Source organism: Heloderma suspectum, chromosome 1 (assembly GCF_057233095.1).
Source record: "Heloderma suspectum isolate Gila_16-S chromosome 1, 16-S_ref, whole genome shotgun sequence".
In the NCBI taxonomy this organism is placed as follows: domain Eukaryota; kingdom Metazoa; phylum Chordata; class Lepidosauria; order Squamata; family Helodermatidae; genus Heloderma; species Heloderma suspectum.
Genome location: NC_139458.1, coordinates 435,529,020 through 435,547,811, shown reverse-complemented (window position 1 = coordinate 435,547,811; position 18,792 = coordinate 435,529,020). Strand labels below are relative to the sequence as shown.

Below are 18,792 nucleotides of genomic sequence, written 5' to 3'. Positions count from 1 at the left end.
CCGGCACATCACCACCCTGATGGTCCTTTGCCTGCTTCTTGTTAATGGGACACCGCCCTGTCTTTTCTTGGGCCCTGCATCAGTGTCCCCCGCATCCCAACTGAGTTTTCACATCGCTTAAAGAACGTGCAATGTTTGTAAGTTCCTGTTGCTTACAACCGCCCCCTGAACAGTTAAAGCAGTCTTTCCCAACCTGGTGCCCTCTAGATGTCTTGGGCTGCAAATCATTCCCAGCCAGCATGGGAAAATATGGAAATTGCAGTCCAATAATTTTGGAGGGCACCAGGTTGAGGAAGGGTGAGTTAGACTTTGCAAACATTGCATGACATCACAGCCGCTCAGCTGGCATCCAAGGAGACTGACTATGGTGAATGGCACTTGTAATGTGGGAACGGCCCGTACAGATGTGGCTATTGCATCACAACAATCAGATGGATGGATGTCTTCTTTTGAGTAGATGTGCTATCAAAACTGTTTGTGCTAATGACCCCCAAAACCTTTCTCTGTGTAGAAGTCAGAACACCTGGGGGCTTTTTCAGGGGGTTGTGGACTCCCTGCTGTTAGTGGCATTTCTAAGGGTGTAGAAATGTTTAAGTTTCAGATATGTGTTAGATGCGTAGCATTGTTCTGGAAGCAAGGATACATTCCAGTAATGCAGTAGGAAGATCCTAGTGGATCATGTGCTTGGTGTGTCTGCTGTAAGGTGTTAACTTACATATCAAAGATTTCTGGAAAATTCTTCTCCGACCTTTCCTTGAAATCCCCCAAGAAAGGTGCTTCTCAGGACATGTTTCTCACCTTTGAATTCCTGTTAAATTTAGGTGCTTTTGCCAAATATTTGATAGGATTCTTACTACATTCTTGGTTAACTTCTCAGGAGATGGTACTCACTTAACTATGGAATTCGCTACCACATGATGGAGTAAAGGCTACCAATTTGGATGGCTTTAAAAGGGGGTTAGACAAATTTCTGGAGGAGGAGGCTATCAGTGGCTTCTAGTCCTGATGCCTCTATGCTCCCTCCAGTATCAGAAGCAGTATACCTATGTACACCAGTTGCTGGGGAACATGGGCGGGAGGGTGCTGTTGTACTCATGTTCTGCTTGTCGGTTTCCTGTGGATAGCTGGTTGGCCACTGAGTGAACAGAATGCTGGACTAGATGGACCCTTGGTCTGATCCAAGGGTCCATCGTGTCCGACTCTTCGTGACCCCATGGACCATAGCATGCCAGGCCTTCCTGTCCTGCGCTCTCTCCCAGAGTGTGCTCAAGTTCATATACATTGCATCGGTGATGCTATCTAGCCATCTCATCCTCTGCCGTCCCCTTCTCCTTTTGCCTTCAATTTTTCCCAGCATCAGGGTCTTTTCCAGAGAGTTTTCTCTTCGCATTCGGTGGCCAAAATATTTGAGCTTCAGTTTCAGTATCTGCCCTTCCAATGAACAGTCAGGGTTGATTTCCTTTAGGATGGACTGATTTGACCTCCTTGCAGTCCAGGGGACTCGTAAGAGTCTTCTCCAGCACCACAGTTCGAAAGCATCCATTCTTCTGCGCTCAGCCTTCCTTATAGTCCAGCTCTCACAGCCATACATTACTACTGGGAAAACCATAGCTTTGATTAGACGGACCTTTGTCGGCAAGGTGATGTCTTCTTCTTACTATGCTGTCTAGGTTTGCCATAGCTTTCCTCCCAAAGAGCAAGCGTCTTTTAATTTCATGGCTACAGTCACTGTCTGCGGTGATCTTGGAGCCCAAGAAAATAAAATCTGTCACAGCTTCCATTTCTTCCCCTTCTATATGCCAGGAAGTGATGGGGCCAGATGCCATGATTTTAGTTTTTTTAATGTTGAGTTTCAAACCAGCTTTTGCACTCTCCTCTTTCACCCTCAACAAGAGGCTCTTGAGATCCTCTTCGCTTTCTGCCATTAGGGTGGTATCGTCTGCGTATCTGAGGTTGTTGATAATTCTCCCAGCTACCTTAATTCCTACCTGTGATTCATCCAACCCGGCATTACTCATGATGTACTCTGCATATAAGTTAAATAAGCAGGGCGACAATATACAGCCTTGTCGTACTCCTTTCCCAATTTTGAACCAATTGGTTGTTCCATGTCCGGTTCTTACTGTTGTTTCTTGACCCTCATACAGGTTTCTCAGGAGACAGGTAAGGTGGTCTGGTACTCCCATCTCTTTCAGAATTTGCCAGAGTTTGTTGTGATCCACACAATCAAAGGCTTTAGCGTAGTCAATGAAGCAGAAATAGACGTTTTTCTGGAATTCTCGTACTTTCTCCATGATGCAGCGAATGTTGGCGATTTGATCTCTAGTTCCTCTGCCTCTTCAAAACCCCACTTGTACTTCCGGTAGTTCTCAGTTCACATACTGCTGAAGCCTAGCTTGTAGGATTTTGAGCATAACCTTGCTGGCATGTGAAATGAGCGCAATTGTATGGTAGTTTGAACACTATTTGGCATTGCCCTTCTTTGGAAGTGGAATGTAAACTGACCTTTTCCAGTCTTGTGGCCACTGTTGAGTGTTCCAAATTTGTTGGCATATTGAGTGCAGCACTTTAACAGCATCATCTTTAGGATTTTAAATAGCTCAGCTGGAATACTGTCATCTCCGCTAGCTTTGTTGTTAGTAATGCTTCCTAAGGCCCACTTGACTTCACTCTCGAGGATGTCCGGCTCAAGTTCAGTGACCGCACTATCATGGCTATCAGGGACATTCAGATCTTTCCTGTATAGTTCTTCTGTGTATTCTTGCCACCTCTTCTTAATCTCATCTGCTTCTGTTAGGTCCCTGCCTTCTTTGTCCTTTATCATGCCCATCTTTGCACAAAACGTGCCCTTAAGATCTCCGATTTTCTTGAAAAGATCTCTGGTCTTTCCCATTCTGTTGTTTTCTTCGATTTCTTTGCATTGTTCATTGAAGAAGGCCTTCTTGTCTCTCCTTGCTATTCTCTGGAACTCTGCATTCAGTTGGATATATCTTCCCCTTTCTCCCTTGCTTTTTGCTTCCCTTCTTTCCTCAGCTACTTGTAGCCTCCTCAGACAGCCACTTTATTTCTTGCATTTCTTTTTCTTTTGGATGGATTGAGTTGCTGCCTCCTGAGCAATGTTACAGACCTCCATCCATAGTTCCTCAGGCACTCTGTCTATCAGGTCTAATCCCTGAAATCTATTCCTCACCTCCACTGTGTATTCATAAGGGATATGGTTTAGGTCATACCTGAATGGTTTAGTGGTTTTCCCTACGTTCTTCAATTTAAGCCGAAATTTTGCAAGAAGCAGCTCATGATCTGAGCCACAGTCAGCTCCAGGTCTTGTTTTGACTGACTGTATAGAGCTTCTCCATCTTTGGCTGCAAAGGACATAATCAATCTGATTTCGATATTGACCATCTGGTGATGTCCATGTGTAGAGTTGCTTCTTGTGCTGTTGGAAAAGAGTGTTTGCTATGATCAGCGTGTTCTCTTGGCAAAACTCTATTAGCCTTTGTCCTGCTTCATTTTGTACACCAGGGCCATGCTTGCCTGTTATCCCGGTGATTTCTTGACTTCCTACTTTAGCATTCCAATCCCCTATGATGAAGAGGACATCTTTTTTTGGTGTTAGTTCTAGAAGGTGTTGTAGGTCTTCATAGAACCGATCAACCTCAGCTTCTTCGGCCTCAGTGGTTGGGGCATAGTCTTGAATTACTGTGATGTGGAATGGCTTGCCTTGGATTCATACTGAGATCATTCTTTCGTTTTTGAGATTGTACCCCAGTACTGCTTTTCCCACCCTTTTGTTGACTATGAGTGCTACTCCATTTCTTCTAAGGGATTCTTGCCCACAGTAGTAGATATGATGGTCACCTGAATTAAATTCGCCCATGCTTGTCCATTTTAGTTCACTGATTCCCAAGATGTCGATGTTCAATCTTGCCATCTCATGTTTGACCACCTCCAGCTTACCTTGATTCATTGATCTGACATTCCAGGTTCCTAAACAATATTGTTCTTTACAGCATCGGATGTTCTTTTCACCACCAGACACATCCACAGCTGAGTGTCCTTTCGGGTTTGGCCCAGCCGCTTCACTCTTTCTGGCGCTACTTGGAAATTCCGTCTGCTATTCCCCAGTAGTATATTGAACACCTTCCGACCTGAGATGCTCATCTTCCGGCGTCATATCTTTTAGCCTTGTGATACGTTCCATGGGGTTTTACATCATTATAAAAAGATGTATCTATTTACTCTAGTTTTAAACCTCCTAATAACTGAAGTTCTCTAATTCCAATTCCTCTAGTCTTCCCTTGGGATTTCTGCCCTATATACTTTTATCATCCTTGGCTCTCTCTTCCCCGTTTGCCCCCATCTGTGATGTCCAAAACAGACCACGGTACTCTAAATGAAGTCTTAACGGTTCTGAACTGAGATGTATTGTGGTTTTTCCAGTACTAAATGGTTTTAGCTTTGTTTGACACAGCATCACGTTGTTGGCTTGTTTTGTGGCCTGATATAGGATGAGAAACTCCTTTCTCAGATGGTGTTATTTTAGTTGTATATTTTATTCATTCATTCTGCTTTTTTAACCTGTTGTGTCCATGATGCGTCAAGGTGTAGGACAATGAAAACGATACATCACAAAATACACCATCAAAAGGACCTCTACTCAGCAAAGAGGCCCTATAATTTTTAGAGACATTCTGACTTTATAGTAATCTTGGTAGAAGGGAGTTTCAAAGACGGTAAGATGAAATAATCACTTCCTTCACATGGTAGTTGTATGAAATAATATGAAAAATAATTTGCTATTATTAATATTAAAAATGCTTTTTCCTCTTTCCTCTTGTCTGTTTCAGAATGGTAACTAATGCTGAAGACCTCCAAGAGGCTTTCTGACTTCCTCTCCCCATGTAAAGTATGCTGAGAACTTTTCCAGTGGTGTAAGTACTACGTCAGCCATTTTTCTCTGTGCATATTCACACGTTTTAAGCATGTTCCCACGAGTTGGCAGACTGCTGCTGATCCGGGGGTGGGGGTCTCCTGCTGTTTCGGTACTTGCTAGACAGTTAAGAGAGGAGCACAGGATCCTCTTTCAAGCCTGTTTTATGCTGAGGTTTGTTTTTACTTCATAGAAGTTGCTGCTTATTTTCGCAAAATTGTGGTGCCTTATTAAGGATTTTGTTAAGCTTTAACTATTCGAAGCTTAGAATCATAGAATAGTAGGGTTGGAAGGGGCCTATAAGACCATCGAGTCCAACTCCCTGCTCAGTGCAGGAAGCATCCCTGACAAGCGGCTGTCCAGCCTCGTCTTGAATGTCTCCAGTGTGGGAGAGCCCACCACCTCCCTAGGTCATTGGTTCCATTGTCGTATTCCTCAGACTGTCAGGAAGTTTTTCCTGATGTTCAGCCGGAATCTGGCTTCCCATAACTTGAGCCCATTCTTCCGTGTCCTGCACTCTGGGAGGATCGAGAAGAGAACGTGGCCTTCCTCTCTGGGACAACCTTTCAAGGACTTGAAGAGCGCGATCATCTCTCCCCTCAGTCGTCTCTTCTCAAGGCCAAACATGCCCAGTTCTTTCTGTCTGTCCTCATAGGGCTTTGTTTCCAGTACAGTCCCCTGATCATCTTTGTTGCCCTCCACTGAACCCTCTCCAGCTTGTCTGCATCCTTCTTAAAGTGTGGTGCCCGGAACTGGACACAGTACTCCAGATGAGGCCTAACCATTGCTGAGTAGAGGAGAACTAGTACTTCCCAGGATTTGGAAGCTATGCTTTTATTAATGCAGCCCAAAACAGCATTTCCCTTTTTCGCAGCCACGTCACCTTGTTGGCTCATATTCAGCTTGTGATGGACAACAGTTCCAAGATCCTTCTTGCTTGTAGTGTTGTTGAGCCAAGTATCGCCCATCTTGTACCTGTGCATTTGGTTTCTTTTTCCTAGGTGCAGAACTTTCCTAGGTGCAGAACTCCCTATTCAATGTCATTCTGTTTTCTGCCCAGCGCTCCAGCCTATCAAGATCACTTTGAATTCTGTTTCTCTCTTCCAGGGTATTAGCTATCCCACCCAATTTTGTGTCATCTGCACATTTGATCAGCATTCCCAGCACCTCCTCGTCCAAGTCATTAATAAAAATGTCGAAGAGCACTGGGCCCAGGACTGAGCCCAGCTTTACCCCACTCGTTACCTCTCCCGAGTTGGAGAAGATTCCATTGATAAGCGCTCTTTGAGTCTGATTCTGTAGCCAACTGTGGATCCACCGGATCGTTGTTTCATCTAGCCCAGTTGGAGCTAGTTTCCTCATCAGGAGATCATGGGGCGCTTTGTCGAAAACTTTGCTGAAGTCGAGGTATATGATGTCCACAGCCTTCCCACACTCCACAAGGGAGGTTAGCTGATCAAAAAATGAGATCAGATTTGTCTGGCAGGATTTGTTCTTGACAAATCCATGTTGGCTTCGGGTAATCACTGCATTGTTTTCAAGGTGCTTACAGACTGACTGCTTTATCATCTGCTTCAGAATTTTCCCAGGGATGGATGTCAGACTGACTGCTCTGTCATTCCTTTTTACCCTTTTTGAAGACAGGGACAACATTAGCCCTCCTCCAATCATCTGGCACTTCCCCCGTCCTCCATGATTTCTCAAGGATAATAGGCAGCGGTTCTGAGAGTTCTTCTGCCAGTTCCTTTATTACCCTGGGGTGCAGTTCATCTGGCCCTGGAGATTTGAACTCATTCAAAGTAATTAGGTGTTCCTTGACCATATGCCTGTCGATCTCAAGCTGCAATCCTGCCCCTTCAGCCTGTACTTCGCCTTTGCCAGGGGGGTCATAGACCCTCTTTTGGGAGAAGCCTGAGCCAAAGTAGGAATTGAGCACCTCTGCCTTTTCCTTGTCATCTGTTATCATTTTGCCATCCTTATTTAATAGCTGAACCACCATTTCTTTCCTCTGTCTTTTACTCTGCACGTAGCTGAAGAAAGCCTTTTTGTTGTTTTTAGCATCCCTCGCTAACCTCAGCTTGTTCTCAGCTTTAGCCTTCCTGACGGCATCCCTGCAAATCCGTGCTACCTGCCTGTACTCTTCCTTTGTAGCTTGGCCTTCCTTCCACTTCCTGTATTGTTATTGTTAATTTCTGTAGATGTTTTAATATGCAGTATGCTTTTAGGGAAAACTTATTTTTTAGAACAACCTCAACATCTGGTTGTCATGAATATTGCCATTTTACAGATGGCTTGAAAGAAGGTGAGCTACCCAAGAAATCTATGGTCAGAAGGGATTTGAACCTAGGCTGGGACAATGTAAACTTCTCTCTCTCTCCCTCCCTCTCCCACCCCCCTTCTGAACTTTAAATCATGATGTCATGGGGCTGAATGGAGAGATCTGCAATGCCCTGGGTTTGAATCCTTCCTAAGCTATGAACTTTACTTGGTGGCCTTTGGCAAATCCCAGCTCTCCTAGTTCATTTCCCTCTTTGCCAAACTCCAGATTGTTGTAAGAGGCTGTAAAGAGTTTGCACATGAAAACGTGCCATAGAAGTTCAGTTCTGACTAGATCTTCCTTCCCCCACCAATCCAGAGGCTTCATGCTGGCGGCCAATCACAGGGAGCAGTGTTGCACAGCGCTGTTCTCTTCTGTTCTTGAAGAGGGCTCTGAGGTCTGAACACAGACACAGTCTAGGCAGTAGGACCTGGCCCTGTCTCTTTCAAGACCCAGAGACTCCAATGCCCCCGACACAAGATTTCATCTAACTTGTGTTGTTGATTTTTTCCTGGCACAGTCTTAAAACAGGGCAAAGAGACCAGATGGGTAGAGGTAGAAAAGGAATAAAGAGGCAGTTTCCATGAGACCGAAACAAATACTTCTACCTATTCATGGAGAAGGTGCAATGCCTTTATTTTCCCTGCTCCTATGTTTAGGAAGCTGCCTTATATCAAGCCTTCTAGTACAGTATTCTCAACTCTGTCTGGCAGCAATTCTCTGGGGTCTCATGTGGGAACTTTCCCATCACCTGCCCCCTTTTCCTTTAAGTGGAGGTGCCAGAGGTTGAAACTGGAACCTTTTGTGTGCAGCTCTTAGTTCACTGGTGTGGGTGGGTGGGAGAGCAATGGTGAAGCCCAGTTGCATGGAAGATGTCCCACATGAATGGAGGGTGTGCCCTAGAAAATATCCCAGACTCCTCTGCAGATGCGTGGGGGTTACTCAGCCAATCAAGCAGAGCGAAAAGGGTTCCTAAGGGATGAAAGGTTTGCAAATTGCTGATTCATACTCTGGCATGTGCATGCAAAATTTCCTGCTCTGAAATGCATAATGTATGCTTTTTCTGTTGGAGTCTTTATTTACATTTTTCAGATTTTCGGACCCCTAGGGTTCAGTAAATGTTCAGCATGTGGAGCGGGGGTTGAGGGTAAGTTGAGGAGAAGTGAATTCTCAAAATGGTCTCCATGAAATGAATAACATACATCCAGTGCATTAGGGATGGGGAACATGTGGCCCTCCAGATTTTGTTGTACTTGGGTTCCCATCAGCCCCAGCTAGCATTGCCAATAGTCAGGGAAGATGGGAGCTGTAGTCCAACAGTATCTGGAGAGCCACAGGTTCTCCATCCCTGCAGTAGATTTTGCCTAAGACCTGCTCACTCGTGCACTCTGAGGCTGGATTCAGACGTCAAGCTAAGCCATGGTGGGTAAGTGGCCTGAGCTGCCCATGATGAGCTGGCATGCTGTGTGGGAGGCATCATTTCCACCCATGATGGGTTAATTCCCCTGATTAAGCCTCCCCCAAAACCCACGCTCTGCAGTAAGGGTTATTTTACCTATGGTGGGCTAGCGTGTTGTCTGTTGTGCCAGTGTGGATCATGGAAATAGCCCCTGCCCAGCTGACCCTGGTTCTGCTCCTTTTCTCTCCTGCTGCCTTGCCGCCTCCTTTCTCTTGCTTCTCTGTGGCCCTTTCACATCACTGGTCAGAAATCGATGGCAGCATCTGGTCCAAGTTTTCAGATGGAGCTAGGACAACACAAAGGCCGATACCCTGCCTTCAAGTTACTGGATTTTATTTTAAAGGAAGAGCAGGACCAAAGTTATTGGCCCTGTCAGAATCTGTAGAGTTTGTCAATATTCTGCTGCTGATAGCTTCCCTCTGGGCATTTAGAATGTTAGTGAGCATTCCATAACATCGCAACATCTTGGTGCTTGAAGGTGACTTGCATCTATTTTGTATTTTATTTTTAGTATTGTATATTTGAGGTAATAATTACAGCTGCAACCCGATTAAAGAAATTTTGATTAAATCAATCATCATAGGAGTTTTAGTCGATTTAATTGATCTAGCAATTACATTTGCGTACGGGTAAAAACAATATTTATGAAGCACGAGCATTTAATTTCTTGTTTTTAGATGAAGCTCAAATGTGAAACTCATCTTAGAAGCGTTCCTCCTCTGTGTGAGAAAAGGGAGAATACCTCTTTTGCCATCACAAGTTCTTGAATTGAGCTCACCTTTTTAGGTGATTAAAAGAGTTTTTAAGAATTGATTTATCTAGTCCAGTAAAAGATTAAATATTGCTGTCATAGTAGTAATGCATAACACTTTGCGCTCAAGCTGTTGAGAACATGTGCCTAACAGGACAACTTCTGTATAAGATGCATCAAGTGGAGAATGTTTCATGTTGTCTAAATTGAAGCATTGTGCCAAACCATGGTTAACCAACATTAACCATGGTTTAGCATGATATCTGATTTGGGAAACCATGGTTTGCAATCAGCTGACAAATTAGATTTCATGATTTGAAGTGGGCAAACGATAGTTACTATGGACAAACCATAGTTACAGCCATAGTTTTGCCTCCAGAGGATGCAGCACCATAGAAATGCGAGTCTTGGATGGAAAACCAAAGCAGACAAACAGCTCTAAATTTTGGTTTAGATGGAAAACCAAACCAAAGCCGCTCTGAGCTTTGTTTTGCCTATTGTACATTTTGGAAGCTCAAACAATAGTGTGGAGTCTAACCTGCAGTTAGCACAATCCATGTCCAAATTGAGCCTCCATCTGGAATAACAAGTTATATGCAAGTACTTGGAGCTCTGCTTGCATTTGGTAGCTGAAGGACTTGAGGACAGACACAAGAATAATGTCTTGCTATTCCAGTCTTGGCCTGAGTTGTATAAGTCGTGTGGCGGCGAGCATTTGATTATGCTGGATTTATTTTCAGACGTCTCGGGCTGTTCTTATTAACTGCCATCGCTTTGATCGAAAGTGCGCGGCGGATTTCTGCATTTGTAGTGCCCTGCTTTGCATTCCTAAACAGAAGTGGTGGAGTTGCAGCTGGGCAGACCATGTGTCTGGCTTTAACCATTTTAGCTTGACTGTTGCGCGGCCTGAGCAGTTGTGAGAGGAGGCTTCTGTGTGTAGATCGAAGGGGATGGAAAGAAGCCGGGTTGATCAGAGATGCAGCTGCAGTAGGTGTGTCAAATATTTTCCTTGGAAGAACCCTGTGGGTAGTGAGTGGTGTGACCCAGACTCTGGGTCCCTCTAACAGGGACTCCCAGTGATGAACCCAAGCCAGGGTCATCTGAGTGGTGGGAGGTTCAGGACAGATAAGAGGAAGGACTTTTTCACACATTGCATCATTAAACCATGGAACTCAATATCACAATAGCGAGTGATGGCCACCAATTTGGAAGGTTTTAAAAGGGGACTGAGCAAATTCATGGAGGAGAAGGCTATCAATGGCTGCTAGTCCTGATGGTGATATGCTACCGTCAGTATCAGAGGCAGCATGCCTGTTTATACGAGTTGTTGGGGAACATGAACAATGGTGGTGGTGCTATTGCATTCATGTCCTACCTGTGGGCTTCCCACAGGCAGCCTTGTTGGCCACTGTGCAGACAGGATGCTAGACTAGATAGATCTTTGATCTGATCTCGGATGGCTCTCCTTATGCGCAGAAGGTCTCACAACTCCTGAAAGTACCAGGACTGGAGCTGAAGGGGAAACCTGGTACGAGACGAGCCCAGCTGGATTAGACCAAAGGTCCAGCTAGGCTTGGACCCTGCTTTCCACAGCAGCTGGCTTCCGGGAAGTCAAAAAGCAGGGTATAAAGGCAGTAGCCTTCCTGCGCTGTTGCTCCTAAGCAATTAGTATTTGGTGTCATGCTGCATGTGAACATGGAGGTTCCACTGCTGAGACGAGGAGGAGTTACTAGGGTCCAAACCTGGGAGAGCCATCTCAGAACTTTTGGTTGGGGGAGTCTAAATTGGCTCACTCACCGCTGCCCGGCTGTTAGTTCTCCTAGGGTCCTCCATGGACACAGCAGAGGACCCAGTCTGAAGGATCTTTAATAGTGTCGACATGTGGGGCTCCAAGCCAAAGCCCTGCCCCTTTAAACACCCCCTCCATCTTCACCTGGACGTTGGGGCTCTAGCAGTCCTCAGGCCCGGCTTAGTGACAGAAGGGCTTGGCTGAGCTCTGTGCTCTGTCAGAGCAAAGCCTTCTTTCCCCTGGCTGAGTCAGGAGTTTGCAGCCTACTACCAGCTGCTTTTGCCGTTGCTGCTGGACGACTTGGCAACTTGCTTCTCTCCAGGCATTGCTTAGTTCCTCACAGGTTTGCAGGGGTAGGATGGTGGGTCCATTGGCACCAAAGTGGGCCGGGGTGGGGGGCACTGATCAGAAAAAGGAAGTTCTTATTTCCTTTTCAGTTTGACCCGGGGCTGGTCATTCTGCTGGATGGCCCAGTCAAGGTGTGGAATAGGAGCTTTGCCCGAATGGAGGAGCTGCATTTATGGGCTGGCAGATTTTCCCATCTGCCTGCCCCGAATCCATTTGCAGCTCCTTCTCCCCCCCACCCCCACCCCCCAGCCCAGAGGGACTGTATTGCCAACTGCCAGGAGCCAGGGAAGATTCGCTCCCCCCGCCCCCCCCAACATATCCCCAGTTATGTTTGGGTTGGTTTTAATTATAAACTGCTTTGGGAGCCAATCTTTGCTGAAAAGTCAGCTATCAGTCACAGGTAGGCAACCTGTGGCCCTGCAGGTATCTTGGCCTACAGCTCCAATGATCCCTCACCATTGGCCATGCTTGGTAGGGCCGATGGTAGTTGCTGTCCAACAACATCCCCTCCCTCTGGCTATCAACACTGGTTTGGGTCCAGACTTATACTTAGACCAGTCGAATGGGCTTAAATCCCATCTCGGTAGGTCCACTGGATCCTCCTCCTCCTCCAGCATTTTTACCCTACTCTTCAGACAAAAGGGCTCCAAGAGAAGGTGAAATATGATAAATAAAAGTCCCTGCCCTCAGCTTACGATCTAAAAGGCATGACACAAAAAGAAAAAGTGATGAGCAGGGAAGAGGAAAGAGCAAACTTGGGCACCAGTTTATGGTTCTTATCGTGACCAGCTTAAATGGGACCAGTTGAGGAGAGGAGGAGGGGGTTGGAACTGGTTTCAACAGAGCCTATGCCATGGCTTTGCCTCCCATCTCCCCCTCTGCTTCAGCCAGGTGGAATGGGAATATAATCAATGAAATATAATAAACAATTCCACAATAATCGCCCTGGACCTAGGTCTTTGAAAGCTCCCTTTTCTTGCCGCTACCTTTAAAAAATACTGTTTCAATGTGACATAATGAAGAGTGTTGGGATTTGATAAACGACTCAGGGATATGGGAAGCGATTAACACGCTGAGCCCGTTTCTGTTGCAAATATTTTGCTTCCAGAGGCAGGCATATCTGACAACCTCCTGCTCTCGAATCCCATAAGAGGGACAATTTTTTGCAGACTTGAACCCCTTCTCTTATTCTCCTCTGCTCTTCTTTTTAATTTTTACGTTTAAAAAAGAAGGTATCACTCTTTCTTTTTCAGTAGGACAAATCCTGAGGAAGAAGGGGAAAAAACCCTCTAACCCCCCCCCCCAATGAATGTGATATAATTAAAGGAGTTGTGGAGAATTATAAGGTCTTCAAACATTATGTAGTGATAAGCCGCTAATGGAAATGTGTGTCCCTTAATTAACGAGGAGTATCACATTATTCTTAAATGTCTGATTGCAGGAATGGCCTTGTTGTAAATTGGCCTGTTAAACACAGGGCACTTTTACACTAGGGATTTACATGTGGTTTACAACTGAAATTGGTGATGGAATTGGTTGTTCCATTGTAAGGGTCACACTTTCCTGGAGAGAGCTTGGTATTCGTTCTCTTTCTGTTTCCACAATCTTATTTTCTTACTGTAGTTCCACGCATGCTAGGAGAGCAAGCAAATCAATTAAAGATAGGGATTTGGAGTAACTGCTTCTGTGTACATGACAACTTTGTCAGAAACTGTTGGACTGAACGTTCTCATCTAACCCAGGATGAGTTCACATGAGCAAAGGTGAAAGGCATTAGCTAATTCTGGAGGTGTAATGCAAGCCCAGAGTTTTGATGCACTGAGCAGATTCAAGCCCAGACATTTTTTGGAAGCAATTAAGTATTTCTTATATGATATGAGAGATGTATCAGCTGGTAGATTTCAGAAATTTAGTGAATTTTTTTTCATTTTTTCATTTTATTTTTTAACTAACTTTTTTCATTTATTTGTCTTGTAACACACACTTCCACACCAGTGGGACTCAGCTTTTAACCTCTACTGAGCAGAGGAGCAGGCACAGGCTAGTCTAGAACAATCACAAAGCTAGACACAAAAAGGGAAAAGAGGCAATGGAAGGACAGGACTCTCCAGTGGTGATGTCCTGCAAGGTGTGTGCCATGTTTATTTTCTTGCCTGAGAACAACATGGCCGACACCTGCAACAAGTGCAAGTTGATCTCGCTGCTGGAAGAAAAAGTAAGTGGACTGGAGCGGCGACTGTCGACCCTCGGGGAATAAGAGAACACGAAGAGTTCTTGGACAGAATGGGGGAACTACAGCAGCAAAGGGAGGACCAGAAGCTTGAAGAGCAACAGCAAGATGAGACAGAAGTAGGAAATACTGAGGTGAGGAAAAATGGAGTAGAGGATACTCCTTGGAAAAGGGTGACAGTTAGGAGAAGAAGACCTAGACGCCACTCTGCACCAGTGGAAGCAGTGGAGCTGTGGAACCGATTCCAGGTACTTGCGGATGAGACTGGAGGATGGCCTGCAGAGGAAGAATCACAGGGGAACCTACATGAGAGTGAGCATGAGGCTGAAGGTCAGTCAAACAGAGGCGATGAAACCCAGGCCTACAAGAAGAAGAGAAGAGTGGTAGCAGTGGGAGACTCCTTGCTGCGTGGGATCGAGACCCAAGTATGTCGCGAAGACCCGTGGACTTGCCAGGTATATTGTCTCCTGGGAGGACGAATTAGAGACGTGACTGAAAGGTTGCCTGCACTCATAAAGCCCACTGACAGGTATCCCTTTCTTATCCATGTGAGAACAAATGATACCACCAAGCGGAGCTACGAAGAGATCATGTCAGACTTTGGGAAGCTTTGGGAAGGAAACTCAAGAACTTTGGGGCCCACATAGTTTTCTCATCCATCCTTCCAGTAGTTAGAAGAGGGATAGAAAGGGAACGAAAAATACTCCGGGTGAATGACTGGCTACGAAGGTGGTGCCGACGAGAGAGATTTGGATTCTGGGACCACGGGCTATACTTCCTGGAAGATGGGCTGTTGGCAAGGGACAGGTTGCACCTCACAAAGGATGGGAAGAATGTGTTTGGCCGCAGCATGAAGAACTTCATCAGGACGGCTTTAAACTGAATCCTATGGGGAAGGGAGATGTAATGTTGGGGGTAACAATGGACGTAGGCGCATGCACTGCAACAGAGAGAACAGCTCTGATAGCGCCCAATAATAGTCTTCAGACACATGTAGGAAGAAAGCCAGACTATGAAGCACATGGTCTTCGATGTCTATATACTAATGCCCAGAGTATGGGAAACAAACAGAACGAACTTGAACTCTTAATACAAGAGGGAAATTATGACCTGATAGGTATAACTGAGACTTGGTGGGATGACTGTCATGACTGGAATACAGCAATTGGAAGGATATAACTTGTTCAAAAAGAACAGGAGGAACAGAAAGGGAGGTGGGGTTGCACTGTATGTGAAAAATACGTATCTCTGCACAGAAATACAGGAGGATGTGCTTGATAGCCCCATCGAGAGCATCTGGATCAAAATAAATGGAGCAAAGAATAAAAGGAACCTGGTGGTCGGAGTCTACTACCGGCCACCCAATCAAGGAGAAGACAAGGATGAAACTTTTGAAAAGCAAATAGCCAATGTTTCAAGGAAGCATGATGTCGTAGTAATGGGGGACTTCAATTTCCCCGATATTTGTTGGGAGACAAATTCTGCAAAACATGGCCCCTCCAGGAAATTCCTGACTTGTGTGGTGGATAACTTCCTCCTACAGAAAGTAGAGGAAGGAATGAGAGGATCGGCTATCCTTGACTTGATCCTAACCAACAGAGATGACTTAGTGGATCAAGTAGCAGTTACAGGAACTCCGGAGGAAAGCAACCATGTTGTACTTGAGTTCTTGGTTCTAAGGGAAGCAAAAGCTGCGTGTAGTCAAACGCGTACCCTGGATTTTAGGAAAGCTGATTTTAATAAACTCAGAACAATGATCAGTAAGGTCCCATGGCAAGCAATGCTAACAAGAAAAGGAGTCCAAGATGGGTGGGAGCTTTTAAAAAAAGGACATTCTCAAGGCACAATTACAAACTATTCCAGCAAGAAGAAAAGGTGGAAGACAACAGAAGAAGCCAATGTGGCTTCACAAAAAGCTTAGGGATGACCTGAAAACAAAAAAGGACACATATAGGAAGTGGAAAGAAGGCCAAGTAACAAAGGAAGAGTACAGGCAGGTAGCACAGAATTGCAGGGATGGTGTCAGGAAGGCTAAAGCTGAGAACGAGCTGAGGTTAGCGAGGGATGCTAAAAGCCACAAAAAGGCTTTCTTCAGCTACGTGCAGAGTAAAAGGCAGAGGAAAGAAATGGTGGTTCAGCTATTAAATAAGGATGGCAAAACGATAACAGATGAGTAAGAAAAGGCAGAGGTGCTCAATTCCTACTTTGGCTCAGGCTTCTCCCAAAAGAGGGTCTATGACCCCCCTGGCAAAGGCGAAGTACAGGCTGAAGGGGCAGGATTGCAGCTTGAGATCGATAGGCATATGGTCAAGGAACACCTCATTACTTTGAATGAGTTCAAAACTCCAGGCCCAGATGAACTGCACCCTAGAGTAATAAAGGAACTGGCAGAAGAACTCTCAGAACCACTGTCTATTCTCTTTGAGATATCATGGAGGACGGGGGAAGTGCCAAATGACTGGAGGAGGGCTAACGTTGTCCCTATCTTCAAAAAGGGTAAAAAGGAGGAACCTGGAACTACAGACCAGTCAGCCTGACATCCATCCCTGGGAAAATTCTGGAGCAGATGATAAAGCAATCCATCTGGAAGCACCTTGAAAACAATGCAGTGATTACTTGAAGCCAACATGGATTTGTCAAAAACAAGTCCTGCCAGACAAATCTGATCTCATTTTTTGATTAAGTCACTTCCCTTGTAGACCGTGGGAATGCTGTAGACATCATATACCTCGACTTCAGCAAAGCTTTCGACAAAGTGCCCCATGATATCCTGATGAGCAAACTTGCTCGAAGTGGGCTAGATGAAACAACGATCCGGTGGATCCACAGTTGTCTACAGAATCGGACTCAAAGAGTGCTTCTCAATGGGACCTTCTCAAACTGGGGAGAGGTAACGAGTGGGGTACCGCAGGGCTCAGTCCTGGGCCCAGTGCTCTTCAACATTTTTATTAATGACTTGGAGGAGGAAGTGCAGGGAATGCTGATCAAATGTGCAGATGACACAAAATTGGGCGGGATAGCTAATACCTTGGAAGACAGAAAGAAAATTCAAAGTGATCTGGATAGACTGGAGAGCTGGGCAGAAAACTACAGAATGACATTTAATAGGGATAAAGGCCAAGTTCTGCACCTAGGAAAAAGAAACCAAATGCACAGGTACAAGATGGGGGATACATGGCTCAACCACACTACAAGCGAGAAGGATCTTGGAATTGTTGTCGATCACAAGCTGAAGATGAGCCAACACTGTGATGTGGCTGCAAAAAAGGGAAATGCTATTTTGGGCTGCATTAATAGAAGCATAGCTTCCAAATCCTAGGAAGTACTAGTTCCCCTCTACTCAGCACTAGTTAGGCCTCATCTGGAGTACTGTGTCCAGTTCTGGGCACCACACTTGAAGAAGGATGCAGACAAACTGGAGAGGGTCCAGAGGAGGGCAACAAAGATGATCAGGGGACTGGAGACAAAGCCCTATGAAGAGAGACTGAAAGAAATGGGCCTGTTTAGCCTTGAGAAGAGAAGACTGAGGGGAGATATGATAGCACTCTTCAGGTACTTGAAAGGTTGTCACAGAGAGAAAGGCCAGGATCTCTTCTTGATCATCCCAGAGTGCAGGACACGGAATAATGGGCTCAAGTGACAGGAAGCCAGATTCCGGCTGAACATCAGGATAAACGTCCTGACTGTTAGAGCAATGCGACAATGGAACCCATTCCCTAGGGAGGTGGTGGGCTCTCCCACACTGGAGGCATTCAGGACGAGGCTGGACAGCCATCTGTCAGGGATGCTCAGACTTGGATTCCTGCATTGAGCAGGGGTTGGACTCGATGGCTTTGTAGGCCCCTTCCAACCCTACTATTCTCTGATTCTATAAATGCTGAAGTTTGCTGGCAATTCTTAAGATTTTAAGAAGCTCAGAGGAGCTTGTTTAAAAAAATCTGACATTCACCAGTAAATCTTAAGGCTAACTATGTGTCTTCATGTGCAGTGCAATTCTGTGCATGTTTTACTCAGAAGTAAGTCTCATTTTGTTCAGTGGGGTTCATTCCTGAGCATGTTTAGGATTGCAGCTCAAACATCCCAATATGAATTTCATTTCTGTGATTTGCTCGTAGAGGAAGTTTTTCATATAAACGTTAAAAATAAGCTTCATGACCTAAGCACTGATGATATTTCTTGCTGAGCCTCCTAAACTTGCCAGTAAATGTCAATATTCTATTCCTTTAGGTCTGCAAATTTTAAAAAAGTAACAAAAGTGCAGCGTATATTAGTACATTTAAACATCTTTCATTGTTTATCCAAATGTGTACATTAAATAGTTAAAGAAATGTGTCTGTTTTTCCTGGAAGTGATTTATACTTCTGTTTCCCATCTGCAGCTCATAGAGTGCTTATTAATTTAACCAAGGCCATATTAGTCTAGGTTCTTTCAACTTTCAGAATTTGTTTCAGTTTCCAATAACTTGCTATCCCTGGCTTTGGCAGTCATCAACAAAGCAGCAGTCAATCCATATCTTTAATCTCAGCCTTCCTTTTCAAGAATTGTAATAATGTAGTCATTGATTCCATGTCAGTGATTAACCGATAACTTTTTCTATAATTTCCAAGCATGTCTGTGGGTGAAAAAAAATATCAATTTTCTTGCATGTCTTCTGCCTGTGGCATACAATCTTTACCCTACTTGTTGCATCTCTGACATTTCTCTGAACATCTGGGGTGCATTTTTTTTATATTTGTGCATTTAAGCAGCACTAGTATGGGTTCTAAGACTACAATCCTATACATCAGGGGTGCACAACATGCAGGCTGTATGCGGCCCTTTGCTGCTCCTAGTGCAGCCCGCAAAGCCAGTGGCACCCCACCCACTTTTTCCCCACAGCTCAGCAGATTCGCCAGCCACTTCTTCCCCAGGCCTTGCCCCCTTTCCCAGCAAGGAAAAGCTCTAATCTCTGATCAGCCCGTGATCGGT

General features: G+C 45.1%; 1 protein-coding gene across 22 annotated transcripts in view; it reads left to right on the top strand.

Moving 5' to 3' along the window:
• HMBOX1 (homeobox containing 1) overlaps positions 1–18,792 on the top strand; it is a 153,003-nt gene that overhangs the window by 61,962 nt on the left and 72,249 nt on the right. For all 22 annotated transcript variants that reach the window (XM_084829459.1, XM_084829457.1, XM_084829458.1 and 19 more), the window contains one exon: positions 4,848–4,931. In XM_084829459.1, coding sequence (XP_084685585.1) covers positions 4,909–4,931 — 23 coding nt within the window. In that variant the 5' untranslated portion in view covers positions 4,848–4,908. The remainder of the gene's footprint in view (positions 1–4,847; positions 4,932–18,792) is intronic.